Source organism: Cercospora kikuchii (assembly GCF_019650295.1).
Source record: "Cercospora kikuchii DNA, contig_00001, whole genome shotgun sequence".
In the NCBI taxonomy this organism is placed as follows: domain Eukaryota; kingdom Fungi; phylum Ascomycota; class Dothideomycetes; order Mycosphaerellales; family Mycosphaerellaceae; genus Cercospora; species Cercospora kikuchii.
Genome location: NW_025408582.1, coordinates 3,692,015 through 3,711,544, shown reverse-complemented (window position 1 = coordinate 3,711,544; position 19,530 = coordinate 3,692,015). Strand labels below are relative to the sequence as shown.

At 53.0% G+C, this 19,530-nt stretch overlaps 5 protein-coding genes across 5 annotated transcripts; 3 read left to right on the top strand and 2 right to left on the bottom strand.

Annotated features, from left to right (window-relative positions):
- Positions 1-649: 649 nt before the first annotated feature.
- CKM354_000143100 (hydrolase) lies at positions 650-2,965 on the top strand (the record flags this gene model as incomplete). The annotated part of the gene is made up of 1 exon (XM_044796556.1): positions 650-2,965. The coding sequence occupies one exon, from the start codon at positions 650-652 to the stop codon at positions 2,963-2,965; it is 2,316 nt and encodes a 771-aa protein (XP_044652491.1).
- Positions 2,966-3,577: 612 nt separating this feature from the next.
- CKM354_000143000 (uncharacterized protein) lies at positions 3,578-5,707 on the bottom strand (the record flags this gene model as incomplete). The annotated part of the gene is made up of 1 exon (XM_044796555.1): positions 3,578-5,707. The coding sequence occupies one exon, from the start codon at positions 5,705-5,707 to the stop codon at positions 3,578-3,580; it is 2,130 nt and encodes a 709-aa protein (XP_044652490.1).
- Positions 5,708-7,944: 2,237 nt separating this feature from the next.
- Positions 7,945-8,946, bottom strand: CKM354_000142900 (uncharacterized protein; the record flags this gene model as incomplete). Its single annotated transcript, XM_044796554.1, has 1 exon — positions 7,945-8,946. One exon carries the CDS (start codon positions 8,944-8,946, stop codon positions 7,945-7,947), a length of 1,002 nt encoding a protein of 333 aa, XP_044652489.1.
- A 663-nt stretch (positions 8,947-9,609) lies between these two features.
- On the top strand, positions 9,610-10,448 carry CKM354_000142800 (uncharacterized protein; the record flags this gene model as incomplete). Its single annotated transcript, XM_044796553.1, has 2 exons — positions 9,610-9,813; positions 9,873-10,448. The coding sequence occupies 2 exons, from the start codon at positions 9,610-9,612 to the stop codon at positions 10,446-10,448; spliced, it is 780 nt and encodes a 259-aa protein (XP_044652488.1).
- A 588-nt stretch (positions 10,449-11,036) lies between these two features.
- On the top strand, positions 11,037-14,816 carry CKM354_000142700 (karyopherin MSN5; the record flags this gene model as incomplete). Its single annotated transcript, XM_044796552.1, has 1 exon — positions 11,037-14,816. One exon carries the CDS (start codon positions 11,037-11,039, stop codon positions 14,814-14,816), a length of 3,780 nt encoding a protein of 1,259 aa, XP_044652487.1.
- Between the last annotated feature and the right edge of the window lie 4,714 nt (positions 14,817-19,530).

Sequence of the window (19,530 nt, the reverse complement as noted above, 5' to 3'; positions counted from 1 at the left end):
ACGGGCTGGTCGGGCAATATGGCGAATGCAGGCTGGACCACTCGCACCGCCGCGACGAGCGCTAGTTGCTGCACATAGATTGTTCGGTAGCATAGGCGAGCACCCGGGAAGAGGTTCGCGTGGCCGCCTGACGATGGACGAGTTCGTGGTCTGCTGATTCTAGAAGGCGGAGTGCATATGCAATTGTGCACAGCAGCAGCAGCGCGTCGGCTCGTGGGTGGTGTTCTCGTCAAAAGTTCGTTTCAGGAGCGAGGACGGCATGAAGTCGGCGAACGATGCCAAGCGGCCGGAGTTGCCGTGCGTCATCGTTGCTCAGCCACCACCCGACCGAGTGCACAGCATTGCGCAGAGCCGCAGAGTAGGTAACCGCGTTCACATATGACTTTCGACGTATTCCTCCAGCTCTTGATTGCGTCGTGGATTATTGGCAGCACTAACGACGAGGCTTGGACCTCTCGTGGAACGATCGGATCGCGGGCCGGTGGTACAGAGGCGGTTACACCACTGCACATCACATCACGCGAGACATTGCGCGTGCGTCCATGAACGGGAACTGCTGGCTTCTGTCTTCACTCACTGCAATCAATCTCAGTCGCAGTAGATCCTGCTTGTAGAGATCCACGAGATCATCGCACATCATCGCGCCAGCATGCCGGCCCATCGCCTGCGAATCGACGGCGACTCGTTCCGCGACCCTCACAATCGCCAGATCACGCTCCATGGCATCAATATCGCCGGCGACACCAAATTGCCTGCCCATCCGGACGTCCCCTCGCACATCCGCGAACAGTTCTTCGACGGCGACAATGTGTCCTTCGTAGACCGCCCCTTCCCCGTCTCCCAAGCACATACCCACTTCTCGCGACTGCGGAGAATTGGTTACAACACAATTCGCTACATCTTCACATGGGAAGCATTAGAGCATGCCGGGCCCGGCAAGTACGATGAGGACTTTATACAACACACCATCAAAGTGCTGCGGATTGCAAAAGAATATGGCTTCTACGTGTTCATGGATCCCCACCAAGATGTGTGGTCGAGGTTCACAGGTGGATCCGGAGCTCCCATGTGGACTATATACGCGTGCGGACTCGATCCAGAGAAGCTGCGAGCGGGAGAGGCGAGCATAGTACAGAACACCTGGCCCGACCCCATCACGTTCCCCAAGATGACCTGGGCCACGAACTATTCTCGATTGGCAGCTCAGACGATATTCACACTCTTTTACAGTGGAAAGGACTTTGCACCCAAATGTGTCATTGATGGGAAGAACATTCAGGACTACTTGCAACAACACTTTGTCGGCGCTTGTCAGCATCTGGCGCGGAGGATACGAGAGGCTGGGGATCTCGAAGGAGACGTGGTCATCGGGTACGAAACGATCAATGAACCCAACAAGGGTTACTTTGGGCATCCCGATCTCACCACCATCCCCGTCGATCAAAAGTTGAGAAATTACACGACACCTACAGGATTCCAATCGATGCTCACAGGATCAGGCAGAGCGGTGGAAGTGGAAGTATGGGAGTTTGGTGGTTTCGGGCCTCACAAGACTGGAATGCAGTTGATCGACCCCAAAGGAACCTTTGCATGGCTGGATCCTGCCACGTGGGATGACACCAAATATGGTTGGAAACGAGATCCAGACTGGAAGCTGGGCGAATGTATATGGGCCCAGCATGACGTCTGGGATCCTTCCAAAGACGAGTTGCTGAAGCCCAACTACTTCGCCACGCATCCCAAGACTGGAGAGAAGCTCGACCAAGAATACTGGACGAATCACGAATACATGGACTTCTACAAACTGTACTCCAAAGCGATTCGAGATGTGTGGAGTGAAGCATTTCTGCTGATGCAACCCGCGCCTTTTGAGATTCCTCCGGAGATCAAGGGCACCCCCGAAGGCGACGACCCGAACATGATCTTTGCCTCTCACTTTTACGACGGTATCACGTTAATCACGAAGAAATGGAATCGCTGGTGGAACATTGACGTGCTGGGTGTGCTCCGTGGCAGATACAGTTCCCCCGCCTTTGCCATACGAATAGGCGAAACTGCTATTCGAAATTGTTTCAAGGACCAACTGAGCGAAGTGCGAAGAGAAGGCATTGAGAATATGGGAACCCATCCTTGCTTGTATACAGAAATTGGCATTCCTTACGACATGGACCAGAAGCATGCTTATGAGACTGGCGACTACAGTAGCCAGGCTGCAGCTATCGATGCGAACATGTATGCCGTAGAAGGCAGCAAAGCGCAAGGCATGACTTGGTGGTGCTACACCACCGAGAACAGCCACTACTGGGGCGATCGATGGAATGGAGAAGACCTTTCGATATACAGCGCGGACGACAAACCTTTACCAGGACCTGCGTTTATCAACGACAATAGCAGCAAGCTATCGCTAGACCGCAATAGTCCGAGCTATAGCGAAAGCGCTTCATCAGAACGAGCGCCCGAGACGCCGAGCAGTATATCTAAGACAATGTCTGTGGAGCAGATGGATCCGACACTGTCGCCAAGCAAAGCAACGCAAGGACAGCAAGGCTACCGAGCAGCTGAGGCTTACGTGCGTCCCTTTCCCGCCGCAGTGCACGGCACAATCGATACCTACGGCTTCGATCTGAAGAACTGTACCTTCACACTGGACCTGACATCTCCCTCTTCAACGCCACCTGACTGTCCAACAGAGGTCTTCTTGCCCGAATTTCATTTTCCACAGGGCAGTCCTTCGCGGACTACCGTCGAGACCAGCGGTGGCAAATGGGAGATTCGGACAATAGAAGACGTCGAAGGCGCAAGACAGCAGGTCCTTCGATGGTGGCATGGTGAAGGGGAGCAGAAGCTCAAGGTGACTGGTGTGAAGAGAGCAAGAGGCAAGATTGAAGGCGTCCGAGATGATGCGCCCGAGGATTCGTACCTGCAGGCGTACTGGGAGATGGGCAAGAATTGCAGTGTGATGTAAAAGTATTCACGGACGTGCATATCATTTGATGGGCGATTTCTGCATAACGGCGAAGATGACAGCGTATTGCTACACGTCGTGAAATCGACGCTGCCTCATATTCTCTCACTAATACAATGGCATTTGCCTCATGCATTCGGGCATGCTGCAACACCAACCGATATATAATGGCTTGCTCCGGCCCTCTTTCTGCTTCCTCACAAAACATCCATCCACCCGCCCCGACCACCTCTCACCCCACGTCTTCAGCTCGAACCTCCATCAATTCACCGCGGTCATCTCCACAACATGGCTCAGCACCTCCAACACAGCTCCACCTTGAACAAAGAAGCCACGTGGAAACGCATGAACGCCGCCGCCAAAAGTTCTTCCAACCCAGGCGCTCCTATCCGTTTCGCAAAAACTACCGATGCCAATTCCGCGTATGCGGGCAAAACTTGGACATGGGACCCGAAAAAGGGTAACTCTCCTCCAGAGGGATTCTTTCGCTGAGCGGAATGACAAAAGTATGGGAACGTAGGACAATGTGCGAGTTAGCTAGCTGCAAGAATATTTGAACGTGAAATGTAATTGTAATGTAACATGTCTATCATTCGGTCCATCGCTCCGCAGCTAAGCATAAACGACCTTAGGCTTCTCCTCCCATTTCTGTGCTCCTGCGCTCCATGTATTCTGCTGCGCTGGGGTTGGTGTTGTAGCTTGTGGTGAAGTTTCCGGTGGAGAAGCAAAATGGACTTGTCTATTCGCCCTCGCTCGCTCGGCGTCCCAAGCCATCTGCTCTCTCCTCGCAGCTTCGCGTTCCTGTGGCGTCAAAACTCCTCCTAGACCGTCGTCGAAGATCTCACTTCCGACGACATGTCCTTCGTGTTCAGGCAAGTAGACACCTCCTCGTGGTCTTTCTTGCTGCTGCTGTTGCTGGCCGTTCGCATTGCCGTAATAGTTCCACACTCTCCAGTCCATACCTCCTCCTGCACGATTCTGATTCCTCCTCTTCCACTCCTCGACTAGCTTTCTCCATTCTTCTTTGCCCCTACCCATCATTCCACCATTTGCACCTGCGCCGTTCGGTGAACTGGATGAGCCCACCACTCCATCTCTCACGCCCTCTCCTGCAGCCGCCATCGCCTCCATCAGGCCACTCGCCAGTCCGATCCTTTCTTGCATGCCCGCCATCGCCACTGTCGCAATGATGATGCCTTCGATGAACTCAGGCGTGAGATATACTTGGCCAATCTCAGGCTTGTTGATGATCAGCTTCCCTGATGTCTTGGCCCAAGGCGCGGCGCGCTGGTACGTTGCGACTTCACGACCGTCAAACTCGACGATGAGATGATGTTGTGGGTAGGGCGTAAATGTCTCGTCGGCGATTTTGGCCCGTGCTTGGTCGATCAGGTCACCGATGGTGACGAGCCGGATGTTGTTGGCGTCAGAGCTGGTGGCATTATTCGTTGGATATGGTGAAGGTGTTCTATGGAGGGAATTTTCGGCGTTGATCGTGTTTCCATAGTGGGGTCGAGGCGCTGGAGGTGGAGCGTAGTTATGATTGGGGCCAGGAGCAATTGCCGTCGAGCTGGTACGAGGCCGTGGAATGGTTTTGAATGTCGCTTGCATGTGGCCTAGCACTGGGATTTCCATCGTATACTTCGTGCTGAGCCATCCAGTGCATTGCATGAATTTCTGCACTTGAGATGAGCCAGATGAATTTGAGCGCTTGTTCTTCTTGTCCTTCTTTTTCTCTTTCTTGGACTCTTTCTCTTCATGCTCAGCGACGGGTGGCAGGCCGTTGCCCAAGTTGCCCAGTCTCGCAAGTTCTTCCTCATGAGGCTCAAAGAGCACTTTGACGCCGCTGTTAGTGCCTGGAATGATGAAGTCTGGAAATTTGTACGACGCAACTTGTCGGAATGGGTATTCTGTCATCTGCGGGACAGAGCCTTCTTCTGGTGGAGATGTCGTCTGGGTCAACCCATAGCGATGCAGGCCTGCCTGGTACTTGGAAGTGTAGATGAGCTTCCAACTTGTGGTGGATGGCATGGAGGGAGAATTTGAGTGGATAGGTACGTTGGGTGTGGGTGTTACGTGTAATGACGGAAAGTCAAGGATGGGTCTGTGCCACGTGAATGTGTACTCCAAAGGAAGCTCGTTCGACTGTTGAGGCACTGTATGTTGAACAGGTGGTGGCATGTTTGCCCTCTTCTCACTCCGACTGAAGTCTTCCGAGAAGCGAGACGCCGACGGTCGCCGAGGCATCGGTGGAGGAGTTTCTCCTTCTTCGCTGGCAAAGTGGACTTTCAAAGCTGCTTTCTCGTCCTCCGCTGATGGCAAAGGTGTGCTGTCTTCGGGTGTTGCAGCCACTGGCTGCTGCTCGGCCTTCGCAATCTCTTCTTTACTGGGTCGTGGTGGGTATGGCAGAGTTTTACTGTCTTCGAGTTGCAGTTCCACCTGCTGATCTTCCGCTGGGGCTACTTCTTTGCTCGGTCTTGGTGGGTACACAGGGCCTTTCTCCTTTAGCATCGAAGGTGTTGTCGTCGGCATATCCACCGGTATCTTCTCCTCAGGACGTGATGTCGGTTTTGACTCTTCGGTTGATCGCTTCTCGTCTTCAGGGTAACAATCTTGCTCATCAATGATCTGAAAGTCGTCTGTCTCCGTCACAATACTAGCTCTTTCCTTGTAAGGTGGAGGTGGAGCTGCAGACGCTTCTGCGTCTTGCAGTGCCTCTTGTGCTTTGCTATTGCCTGCCATCGGGATAACTCCGCGTTTATACAGGGAATGCAAATGTCGGTATAGACAGGCCAAGGAGAGGTTGCGTGGTGGTTAAGAATCTTGGATGTTGTGCAAAATGAAAGCAGGGCAAGATGTCTGAGATTGTCACGTTTAGTACCTACGCAAAGCGAATACGATTCGCTTGAATATTGATGCCTATGAGGTCTTGAAGATCTTGTCGTGGGGGCCGAGACAGGACGCGCATGCTTGTGTAGGCAGCTGGATAGAAAGCTGGCTGTGTGAGGCTGTGCTGCCACCCGCCAAGAGAAATGAACGTCGGCTGTTCTTGACGTCGGCGCATCTTGTGGCAGGCCTTGCAACTGGGTATGATGGTGCGCATGACCGGAGCAGAAGTCAGCGACGCAATTTTGTTCACGCTGCTGATGCTGGTCTCGTTGGCACGAGACCTTGATATTGCAATGCTCGCTCGCCCTCGCTCGAGAGACTACTACGACGACAGCTGTGCATGACCTTGCTCGTGCAAAAAAAACAACTGGTTCCAGTCATGGAAGAGGTGTTGTGGGTAAGTGAGTGAGCAAGGAAGGGCAAAAGGAAAAAAAGCTGCATACAAGGGTGATTAACCCAAGGAGTTGAGGAGAAGGTACTGGACCTGGATAATCGTTAGTAATCTGGAAGACTGAGAACGAGCACAGAGAATCCTACCAGTTGGGGATCGAACCCAAGACCTCACGCAAGCAGTTGACCATGCGGTCGTGCAAAGCGTGCGCCTGATCGATGTTAGATCGTGGACCGAATAACCGGAGTCGGTGAACAACGTACGCTACCACTGTGCTACAAGCCCTTGATGAGTCAGCAGCACAACTTTCACAATATAAGTGTACACATCACAGTCTCTAGGCAAGTCTGGAGGACCAAGTCGCTGAATGCGGATGAAGATGACAGCGGTAGCGTAAGTAGCCAGTTCGATTTCCATGGCAGGGCCTTCACACAGTCTAAGAACGCTATCTGCACAACTCGGAATACACGACATCGGCTGATGCTTGCGATCGCCGCGTTGGCAGATGGTGAGGCACAGTTTTGGCCATCGGTCGCTTGCCCGGGTGAAAATCGGCACTAGCGCCAAATAAAAGTGGGTCCGGGCCAAGTGAGAAGTCTGCCCCTCCCACCACCAAGACCCACGCCCCACGAATATTGAGAAAGCAGTACTGAAGAAAGCAAAAAGTATGTGGACGATTATGCTCTTCGATCCTGCATGGCAAAGAATATCGCATAAAAGGAAAGAGCCGCCTGCTATGCTCTGCTCCCCAGAACCCTGTCTCCAATCAAAACTTACACCCTAGCAGCCCGCCGACATGTTCTAGATAGTTGATGAGGTTGTCTTGCGCAGCGGAAGACGCTAATGTAGTGGCAAGCTCTTGCTGCCTGGCAAAAAGTTAATGATGGACGCTGTGGGCTGCATTGTTGTCAGAACATGTTCCCATTGCTAAAGGGCAGCTGCACATGGCTTACAATTGAACCCACGACCTTTCACAGAGTCGTAACAACCTCCTGGAGATTAATGCGAAGCGAAAATCATACCCCTAGACCAAGCTATGAACATTGTCAGCTTTAGCTTGGGTGCGGAGCGCAGGTGTGTACGAACCGCCCGGCAAATTTCGACGGAATCCCATAGGGTATCCTTGCATCCAGCTAAATTCTGTCTGTATATATACAGCTTCCAATACATGCACAGCTGAGTGCTGAACCAAGACTGCACGCCGCAGCTTGGCCCATGACCTCGATCATTCGAATACAGAGCTTCCTCTACGGTCTCAGGTCCATCCACATAGTTAATTTCGTGGAAGTTCGTGGTGCGTAGTTAGTCAAATGGCCGGCTCACGATTCCCGAGAAGAGATGCACTGAACAATTTTCTACGACGGTGAGACACACTTCAGCATGCCAATCATCAGACGCCTATAAGAGACAAAAGCCTTCAGAGCATCGGGTGTGGTCGTGATCCCAACGAGCTGAAAGCTGACAAACAATATGCGTGATAAGGGCGTACAGGAACGCACGAAATCAGGCGGTCTGTAAGGACACTCGCCGCCATTCTCCTTACGAGTTAGGCATTGAACGATGTTTCAGAGAATATGCTAGAGATCATTGAGTTCGATATGTATACACCATGACAGTGTCGTCATGCTGCTACATCGAATGTCGCGAGGACTAGTATCAATGTCAGTCAGACCAGCGCGCAAACCAATACATCTTTCTGCTAAAAGGCAAACCCCGCCGCAATCAAAGCAGCACCGGCTATTCCCCACCCAACTGCTCTCATGCCTGAAGCCGCATTGGGTTTCTGGAAAAGATCTCCATGAGTCGGTGCTGCCTCATTCGTGTTCTGCGGATCTTGTAACGTCGAAGTACGCGAAGCTGATGCAGTACCATTCTTGTTCTGCTGTGTGGGCGCAAGAGCTGGTGTTGTTGCGTTCGAACTCTGTTGAGTAGATGTCGAAGGAGATGGCAGGGTGACATTCGCACTTCGTGGGAGCATATTATGATATGGCGTCGGCTCTTCGGCGCGTTGATGTAATGTGGCGTAAGGAGATGGAATGTCGTTTGCTCGATGTTGGAGTGTAGCATAAGGAGATGGGAGCTCGTTGCCGCGATATCCGAGATTTCGGGATTCTGGAAGAGACTGTGGGGAGGGGTTTCTGAAGCCAGAAGGAGAGTAGGGGAAGAAGTTCGTCACTGAGTATGCGTCCAGGGTGAGCTCTGACGGGAGCTTTGAAGGCGTAGGTGTTGTTGTTACGACCTTATCAGCGGCTGACAAAGTGCTTCGAGATTCGGTCTCTGTTCTCTCGATCTCTGGAACCACGTCGCTGAGGATGGCCGTTCGCTCGTCCGAGCTTCCATATGCATCTGATTGTCCTGGGATCGTTTTGGTGTCGAGGAGAGCCGGCTTCGCAGAGTTCTCGCCATAGGACGCTCGATCTTGTCGTAACTCTGTAGCCGTTGTCAGCGAGGCTCCCTCGTATAAGCATGACTTGCAACCATGCTGACTATTGGCTCCATCGCAGCCCTCATCGTTCTCCAACCCTAGACATCTTGCCGTGGCTTCTTCGACCGAGTCCACGTGTCTGCTCGTCTCATACGCCGACAAATGTCGCAACTCGTGGCCGTGACCATGGCCGTGGCTGTGACCGTACCCATGACGTTTCGACACTGCGGAAGTTGTTGCGATAAGTAATGCGAATGTAGTAAAGAGTGTATGCATGATCAACTGTCAGGTCACGTCTTTCCACGGAGGGAACTCAATTTGTCGGTTTGAAGGGAATGTGATTGTGTGCCAGGCGGCTTGAGGGAAACTTGTGGTGGTTTTCATGTCTCCAAAGGGTGCCCATGCGTCCAGGCCATCGCGGATCACAATGCCTAACTATTGAGCAAACTACGATTGACGGCCAATGCACTCTGCTTGGCAACATTGGATGTGTTACGGTGGCGGTCTGATTTGCAGTACCGCCAGGGGATGAGCGGAGCTGCATGCATACGGAATGCATGTGGCGGCAGGTCACCATCTGCTTTGTCACCGGGGAGAAGGCTTCGTGCTTGAGCGCCAGGGTACACTTTGTTGTTTGGGCGTGTTGAGGCTGTCCTCATATTCGGAGATCATTTCCGACGGCATGCCGGATGCGATGCTATACGTGTGGAGGCTCGCGCGTCCATTTTCGCGAAGCAGGTTGTGTGTATTCAGCGAGGAGATCGGTGACAGGAGCATGCTGGGAAAGGGTGAGGAGTGTTTGTGTGGCTGGTCCCCTTGGCAGCAACAGATCTTGATGACGTTCGTGTGCAAGCTTCCATGTTCACCACACCTGCCATGCCATCGACACTGGAACCGCCTTCCACTATCTATCACAAGTCAGCACGGAAATAACTCCACATGATCGCAGGGGAAGAAAGAGAGAACTTTGAGAATCTCAAAGACTGCTTGTCGACTTCTGTCATCCAGAAACTTGCGCCAACCAGTGGCAAACCTAGAAAGAAGATCAAGGGCAGGAAGAACGAGATCAAGCCAGTCGCAAGGGTAGCAGCCTGCAATGGCGATGCTGAGAACGATGCATCGGAACTTGCAGAATTCATAGAGGTTAGCAGAAGAAGCCCACAGCCAGCTAGGCCTGGGATGTTGGCTGAGCAGTAAGTCAGTACCTCGCCGAGGAGATCTTTCTTAGCTTTCCTTCTGAACTTCGGACACTTTCGTACTCAGTGGTGCAAGATGACGGCGCTCTGACAGAGAAGTATGCTACGCCTGTGGAGAGCAGACTGCTCGAAGACCTGGTCAAGCCTCTGCCGTTGACGGTGGCGGACTCTCTCGTCACATACTCCCTCGTCTCGGAGCCTTCAGACCTCGATCGCTTCCTCGAAGGCCCTCTGAATAGCTACATTTCTTCGGTGGTAGCGCCGCCGCCCGAATATACGCCATCGGTCACAGCTTCGCGCCCGGATGGTTGTGAGATCTGCCAACGCGAGCATCTGCCACTCACATATCATCATCTTATCCCTCGGGCCATTCACGCCAAGGCAGTCAAGCGTGGGTGGCACAAGGAGTGGGAGCTCGATAAAGTGGCTTGGCTCTGCAGAGCGTGTCACTCGTATGTCCACCGAATAGCGAGCAACGAAGAGTTGGGCAAAGAACTATACTCGGTAGAGTTGCTGATGGAGCGGGAGGATGTGCAGAAATGGTCGACATGGGTTGGCAGAGTGAGATGGAAGGCGAGATAGTCTGCGTCTGACGGTGCAGACAGTGAATGCAGATGGAAGTATGTCTCGACTGCTGTGCATGTGCTGTGACAATGGGTTTTGCATGTGATCAACTGTCGCGTGCATCTCGTGTTTGACATCACTTGCAGACGCCGCGCTCGCGACAAATATGTCTCACTCGCGGCACAACGTTTTCAACACGAACGCATTTCCCTTCATCCTCTCACATTCGCACTGTGCTGCCTACACCCCTGGTCTTCAGCCTTACCAGATCCGACAAGGTTTCACGCGAACCGCGTGCCTGGAACGCGATCTTGACGTGGGGCTGAATCTTTTCCACCTGCAGCCTGCACGCTGACCTACATCAATTCACTTGATTGACATCATCCCACCTCAAACAATCACCCCCGACAGCCCTAAAAGCGCACTCGCCAGTGTCAATTGCATGCTCCAGCCTCATCAACGCACAACGGAGCGGTGGTAGGCAGCGGCGGTGGCACAGCAGGCTGTCTGTTCCTGCGGCACAGAACACGCGAGAGTGATGCCTCGGAGCTGCTCGTGAGCTCGTAATATTGGTGCCCAAGGCGCAGCTGAGAATACGGGTTCAAAATGGCGGAGGGCGCCTTCAGCACGCATTGGCAGCAACAAGACACCTCGTCACAGCTTCAACACATCACAAACGCCCTCGATGCTACCCTCAACCCGCGAATCCCAAACGCAGTGCGACAGCAAGCTCTCCAGCACCTCGAAGCTGTCAAGAGTCAGCCGGACGCCCCTCAACACGGCTTCGCTCTCGCAGACGATTGGAAGCAAAACGATGCAGTTCGGTACTATGGCTTGCAGCTACTGGAATTCGCAGTGAGATACCGATGGAACGAATATACCGAAGATCAAGCTCTGCAGTTGCGGAAGTGGGTCAAGCAGCTTGCAGGCAGCTTGCGAGAGGAAGATGCCGTCTTTCTGCGCAACAAAATCGGTCAGCTGTGGGTCGAGGTTGCAAAGAGATCATGGGGCGGTGGAGAGTGGATGGATATGGACACTCTGCTTGTCCCGCTATGGAACCAGGACAAGGGAGCAGCGAACAAGATACTGGTTCTCGCAATCATAGAGGGTCTGAATGACGATATCATCAACAACGACGACTCTGTAGCAGGATTGCGATTGGACATTTTGGGCGATGCATTGGTGGAAATCGTAGTCCCACCTCGGTTGTACGACACTTTGCAGAAAGAGAAGATCAAGAATGTGCGATCTGAAGGTGAAGGCTGGCTCGCGCGGATCAACAACTTCTTCGCTCTCTGCGTCAAAGAAGCTAGACTGCGACAGGATCAGCCAGACGTGGCCCGAAATATGGAGATGTGTGCAGTGAAGGCGCTCAACGCACTGCGCTCAACCATGGGCTGGATCAACTTTCGAGCTGTGGAAGAAGTCAACTGCGTCGACTGTCTGTTCCTTCCATTCTTCACAAGCAATGCAGTCCTACAGACAGCTGCAGTCGAGGTCCTCCACACTCTGTTAGGCAGACAGCAGGCGAGCACATCCTCGAATGAGATCTGGGTATCGCTGATACGCCAAGCGATGAACCCAGACAGAGTGGCCTTGATTCGCGCTGCATTCGAGCAGACTGCTATTGGACCTGGAGAAGATGACGAAAAGTACACATTGCAAAAGAAGATGTCGGAGCTCCTTTCAGTCATGGCTGATGCCATCGCTCTTAATCAAACCATAATCGACCAGAGCCTCAATCTGCCAGCTTTCTTCGATCTTCTAACTCTGGTTCTGCAGCACAAGAGCTTGACAGTGTCAATACCTGTGCTGCACAGTTGGACGAAGCTGCTCAGTGTGCATGAGGACAAAATCATTGATCTCACCTTGGCCGCTCTTCCGACCTTGCTCGAAGTCTGCAGCGATAGGTTGATCCGATACGAGGCTTTGCCTGAAGATACAGACGATGAGACGCTGCGATGGCTGGAGGAGGACTTCGATACCGTGCCCGAACGCCACGCCTTCCTTGGTAATTACCGCAGATACAGCCAGACCATTATCGAAGGCATCGCGCGGTCCCGACCGATTGACGCGCTTTCTATTGTGCTCAATCAAATGCAACAGATGATTGAGACCGGTCCCTATACTGCGGGACGGGGCTTCGACAGCTCAAAGTATACGAAGTCTTCGTATCCAGTGCTCAGATTTGATGCCTCCTACTGCACTGTCTCTGCAGCACTGAGGGGATACTCGTCGTGGACCCGGGACGTCTCCGATGTTGGTCCTGACCAGGAGCTATATGCGAAGGTGCAACAGGATCAGCAACAAGCGTCTGACTCACTGCAGCAATGGTGCTATGGTATGACCAATGTGCATACTGACGACCCTGGTGTCGCAGATGAGGTTCTGCAGACATTGGTCGCAGTTCTTCGAGTACTCAAATCGCCTCCTCAGAGCTTTGTACTTGCCATGGTCCAGCATCTTCTGACGATGCGGCTCTATGATCAACCTCAGCACGCTCAGTTCACAGATGCAATCAAATCTTTCGAGGCGTTACGAGTAGTTGAGCTCCAGAAACTTGCTCTTGCCTATCCAAATGTGCTGTTGGAAGTGTACAACGAGCTCGAGCCTCGCATAGAAGTTCTTGCGCAGAAACACTCCGATGACCAGAGGCTAGTCTGGGGCTACCGTTCATTCCTTTTCATGGTGGTCCATCGTGCGACAGGGATTGATGACCAGGTCAGAGTGGCCCGCCTACAGCAAATGCTCAAACCGACCTACGATGCGTGGACGGACCCGGCGCTGCAAGCTTCCTGTGAGAACTTCTCAGTTTTCTGCGCCACTGTCAGCTTGAATAACATTGCGGAGTTCTACAAGGAGCACGAGTTCGACCGCACACAAGACTGGTCCGCCCGCTTGTTGAACGAAGCTGGACAGGCACGACAAAACCAGATCAAAGACAAGGCCGATCGTTTACCTCTGCGCATGACAAAGTCACTGCTCGCGGCAACGACTGAGAAGCTGCGGAGCGGCACAAGCGAGTACGACAACGCGTGTGCATTATGGGCACCTCTCATACCGTCAATCTTGCAACCTCTGTTGCAGATGACACGCTATGCTCAGGCCTTCCACAACTTATCAAACTGGGCGCAGCTTCCACCTGAGCTTCAAATGGTCGTAAAGCGGACTCTACAAGACCGTTTCTGGCAGTCGGGCATTTCCAATGAGACCAAAGAGGAGTTCTACGCTCGAATTTCGGGCTCCAAGACCAGCTATGAAGGGTTCGCAAGCACAGTGCGTGGCACAATGCGAAACGTTCGCGAGATGGGCTATCACATCATCTATCTGATGACGAAATTCGAAGAGCAGTTCTATGGCATTGAGAACCTGGCAACTCCTCTAGCTGATGCACTCTTCGAAGATGCTGGATGTCTCGGAGCCAACCATTTACATCCTCTCATCAACCTGACCACTGGCCTAGTTCAGCGATGTCCACCGCACCACCGCAGCAGGTTCCTGCCACCTATACTCCGCAAACTATTCGTTTGTCTCGACGCTAAGATCTCTGCGGACTGGGAAGCCATTGGCCAAGCGGAGCAGCAGAACAAGAAAGAGGACGATGAGCTGAGCGACGAGATGCGGACAGAGAGCGTATTGCGCCAACTGACGTTTAGTATGGTGTCATTTGTGCCCTTCCTGCTCGAATACGACCGTCAGCCACAAAATCTGCAGAATGGGCATGCGCACACCAATGGTCACAGCCCGTCGAACAAAACGCAGAATCTGAGCGAGCTGGTTCTATCTGATCCTACAGTATTGGAGCCTCTCATCCTCTTTTGCACGCACGCCCTGCGTATGCGTGACGGCAGATGCTGCAGCATGATCTGTAAAGTCTTCCGCTCCATCGTACCGTTGTTCACGCACACCCAGCAGACTGCCTCCGCCATTAGTCCGGAGGCAGCGGCTTCTGTGCGCGAGTTCATCAGCACCGAAGTGCTGAAGGCTTGCATCACATCCCTGAACGAACCATACTTTGCGGATCTGCAAAAGGACCTGGCCACTCTTATCGCGAACATTGTCGTCATGTACACATCAAAGACAGCCACCCCACGAGAAGTTCTCTTGTCTCTGCCAGACATTACAGAGCAAAAGATCGACAAGGCTATCGCCAAAATGACGCGTACGCACAACGAGCGCTCGCAACGCAGCGTTGTGCTCGACCTCCTTGAAGGCGTACGAGGGGTTTCGATCCATGAGATGGGTAAGGTCGAACAGGCCAAAGCGAAGAAGAAAGAGAACAAGGGCGTTGCGGCGCAGTACACTATGACAGTGGAAAATACTGGAGTCGTCAGAGGAGGTGAGGATGAGCTTGACGGCGTGGCCGGTCTGTTCGGGGACGCGTAGAATGCGTTCAAGGAACAGGAGCACGTTGCCAGAATGATGGGGAACATGGATGGAAGGAGGAAGTGGTGAAACGATTGAGATTACTTTTGACGTTGGTACTGGCCTTGCCACCGTCGCTGACTTGCGACTGAACACGACGACAACAACGTTTGACATGCATTGCGTGGAGATGAGTATGGAGTAGCTCATCGGCTTGGACGGGGCTGCACTTGACTGAGAGTAATGAGGGACGGCATAGTCTGAATCGTCGCGATTGGAGTGAGCGAGAAGCAGCGACGCTTCGAAGTCGCTGCCGTGGCAATTGATGGAACGGTGCATTGAGCATTCATAGAATAACCAGGAAGGGTCGAGTTGATTGTACATTGGACGAGGAATAGCATCAAGATACCCTTTCTGCGTAGAGATGGGAGCAAATAAATCTGAAATTTTTGAAATCTGCTGCTTCACTCAAGACTGCCAACTTTGTACAGATGTCGGAAGTAGTCACTCTGCATCCTTCTCCTAATCCCCAAAACTCAATTATCATAGATATCGGGCCGCTTGCAAGGCGCATGATCAACCGGCTTCTTATCAAAGCACGCTTCATAGCCCAAAGGCGAATAGGACACAAGTCTTCCGCCAAAGGAACCAGTCAAGTAGCAAAGAAAGCAGTCCTGTGCAGAGTAGGCCGCTCCGAGAAGGTCATGTTCGCATTGTCGAAAAGCCCAGAGATTCGTCTTGTACATGTCTTCGTCGCTTCCGAATTGCCACCAGCAGTCTGCGCATTGGTAGCCGCTGAAGCGGCGGGCTGTTGGTGGATAGTCAGCAAAGAGGTTCAGTGTCGAAGGGGAATATATGTATATATATATGTCTTTTCGAGGAACATTACTCTTGGGTCGTGCTTCTAGCATTTCTCTCATTTCATCTACGCACTGGATGAGTTGTGTTGAATTTGCGCTGTGGCTCGCAGAGGACCAGGTCTTCTTTTTGGTCCTTGCCGACGATAGGGTCGTCAGTGTAGCAAGAATGATAAGTTTCGCCCACTTCATCTTCGATAATATCAATCTTGAATTTCTGATGCGCACAAATTGATCTCTGAGTATCAGGCAGTGTGTGAAGACGAAGGAAAAGCTACAATATAGAAGAAGAGCCACATTAATTCAATCTTGACAGGTGTGTTCTACCTAACTTCTTGTTGCCTCGCAGTGCCATGGGGCGAGGTGGGGATCAAACCCACGGCTTTTGTGCCATTTGTGGCTAAGGACTCAAGGAGGCTATGCGACTCATGTCATGTTCACTCACCTAGTGTACTCCAGTAACTCTGCTCGAAATGTTAGCACGGAGGTAGCAATGTTGTAAAGGATATTACAACGGATACAGCAAATGCAAGTGAAAGCGAAGGAGACATTCCAATACCTACGGTGCATCAACGCCATCAAACTAATGGGTGTCCGCAGTAGTCACCCGCAAAGTGAATCACATCTCAGTCATAATGATGAGAGCGGCGGCTGTCCAGCAACGACAACGTCGCGCTAACAACAGACACCTCGTGGCAACAAGGATGAAGTGAACAGCCCATCTCGCGAACAACGAACGATGTATGGACAAAGTGCGAGCTGAACTAGTGGCAGGACGCAGTAGTTCGCAAGCCATACCATCTTCAGCCCTAGTAGTGTTTCGAGACAGGCGCGGGAGCTCTTATTGCGCTGGGTGACACGGCATTAGTGAGGGCGTTGCTCTGTTTTCTTGGGGAGCCGCGACGGTATTTCTGTCCCGTGGGCCTATCGGGATCGGTCTCGTTAGCGAGCAAGAGGCGGCAAACGTATTCTCTCTCTCGAAAGCGTCGTGATGTGATGATGTTAGCAACGTTGTGTGCCCTCGATATGTCATGTGTTGTGGAGACATGATAGATAGACGTCGTAAGCCTTGGAGAAACGCCGCACCTGACGAGGAGCGGTAGGCAGTGAGGTACGGAAACGACTAGCGTTGTCTGCGCCGATCGTCTACCAGACACTGCAGACAGCCATGGCATCCACGCATCGATCAAAAACGACCACGGTCTGCTGCGAACTCACCACGGTCGGGCATAAACAAGTGCGACAGGCACAGACGCCGTCAAAAGTCACTGTTCGGGGCCGTTTTCGTGCTCAGCTCAACAGTTGGCAGAAACGCTATTGTGATGAAGTCGTTGCAGCTTTCCAGACGCTCGGTATTGTGGCTTGATGTGACCAGCGTTCGATGACGACGACCTCCAAGAAGCAATACCTTGGGACCAAGGGTCCAACCAGATGCAGATTGCTGTGCCGCATCAAGTACCACGCCGGGACATGCCGCGGAATACTCTGTTCAAAGCAGAAGCTGTCGATGTCGAGAGAGCGCAGATAGTGGTGGACTTAGGCGCTCGGATGCAAGTGTGCGGCGTGCTATAGCTGTGAACAATATTCTCGGCAAGCCTAGTGGCTAATCGGCTCAGCAAGTATGGGTCCACCGTTCACGGGCATAGTCCTGGTTCCAGTGTTCCGTTCTGCATTAGGGTAGGTCATCAGCATCAAGTGATGAGTGGAGGTGACAAGCGCCAGTGCACCACTTTCTCAAGTCACGCCGCAAACTAGCAATGCGGCCAAGTGAGGGTCCTGTGCCTCACGCGCCTTTTGGTCCTCTGCAGCCAAGTGGCGTCTTCGCCTAAAGTATGTGGCAGGCCGGCGATTGCAGAGTGCGATAGCGCCGTTCGTGAGGAGACGCGCTGATGCTCATGAAGTAAAACCTGCCACTTTGGAACCCCTCAAACTGGGACAGATCGCGAAGGGGAGTGCTCGATTGTTGATCGTGGCCCGCAGCGCGCTTGCGCGGCACTCTTTTGTCATCACTGTTGGTTTGTTGCACGAGATCAAATGTGATTGGCGCATGCAAGCCATGAAGGCGAGCGGAAGCAGATGGCGAACCGGGAGTGCTCTGATGGCCTTCGGCCAGGCAGCAGTCGCTCAGCGATCTGAACAGCAAGCAGGTGATCCAGAGCAACTCATGCTCGATCGTCTACGTCGATAGTCACCAATTCGCTTCGCAAGCAGAGTTCGAGATGCCGACTGCTCATCGCTTACAGACTAGTAACTCTGTGTGTCGAAATGAGACGACGGTCCGCAATGTGCAGCACTTGGAACCAATACACTCGTGGTTCAATCGAAGCCGTCTCGTCTGTCTGCGAGGGGTGTTAGCAGAGAGCGCGCTCGCATGACCAGTCTTGCTCGTGGACTGAAACGGCACAGTACATCACCCTGAAGCCAGCCAAGACCACTACCGAACGTAAGGCATAGCGACGACATGATTCAATGTTGCAGCCAGCTACTCGCGGCACGTCCTCACACACCACGCGGCGCATGAACGACCAAGACTGCTGACCACCATGGCTGACAGAGCGTACACGGCCGCCTGGGCAGGGCGATTTGCCAGAAGAGAGCAGCTCAAGGTCACAGGCAGCAGTAGTAGAACACGAAAACGAATTGCAGTCCCCCGGAATAGCTCATCGACGTAACAAGAATCCATGTCGGTGTGCGATGAGAGTATGCATTCACGGTTTCAGCCTTGTTGGTGGCGCACAGGTCCCGCGTTTTGTGTGCAGGTCTTTCGCAGCAAGCAGTAGTTCCAACCACGACGAATGGAACGCTCGCATGAAAATAGACGCCTGGTAGCGCCTTCTATGCAGTCCAAAAGTGCTTTTTCTGTCTGCTCACCCTCGCAATCAAGATTCGGTGGGTTGGTCATCATCTGGATGCGTTGTAAATTGGTGCAGTTGGCAATCACATGCCAAGACCATGCATGTCCAATGCGAAGCGCCTCGAATGGACCTTTCGCGGTGGTCTGACGAGCTCCGGGAGCCCGTGGCTAGCCGTTGCCATCAATGTACGGCCACGCGCAGGTTGCCTGGCAGGTGCGAACAGAGCAGACAGAGGAGTTAGGCGGTCTTAAGGGAAAAGCTGGTGTACTGGTGCGGTACTCCGCTATCACCTCTAAGCCCGTGATGTCGTGTCGTCGCCTGGCGAAAGTGTAGGCGGTGTTCCAGTCGGAGCAGGTGCTCGAACGGCCGAAGATCAAAGCCAGATGCCCGTCGGGCAGTTTACCAACCAGACGCGCTACTGCCCCTCACATCGATACGGACGCGTCTGGGCAGGGCCGAAACGAAATTGAGAGTCACCGCTCCGGGTGCGTGAGAAGATTGCGCGTAGAGGCGAGTATTATGGTCAGCGCAGCGGTGTGCGCGGTGGGACAGGCCTGCCTCGCTCCGGTGAAAGGGCTGTGGGCATATGGATGTGCTGGGGTGGTACCGGAGACAAGAGGTGTGGAGCGGCAAGCCATGCGCGAGTCTGTCCTACGTGGCTCAGGCGATTGGATTCAGCCTTCAGCCTCGTGGTCTGCGGGAAGGATCAGGGATGTTGTCAGTCAGCAGACAGAGTTCGAGAGAGTGTGGACGTGGTATGCCGACTATGAGCGATCTGCGCGAGGCTATGTCGACCAATAGCCTCCCCGCTCTGGTGCGCAATACGCAGGAGCAGCACGTCCGACAGCGCGATGTAGGGCTTCCAGTGCGGCTGTGAGTGGCATTTACGTTCCCAGCGTATCAGGCGCGCCTGCTGCAGCATTGCAGCAACAGCCTTTGGCAGCTAATGTGCCGAATCTTATGGCTCCTGTAGTGTCGCGGTCCCTCGTGGGAGCATGAAGCTTCATCATCCGGCTGGATCGA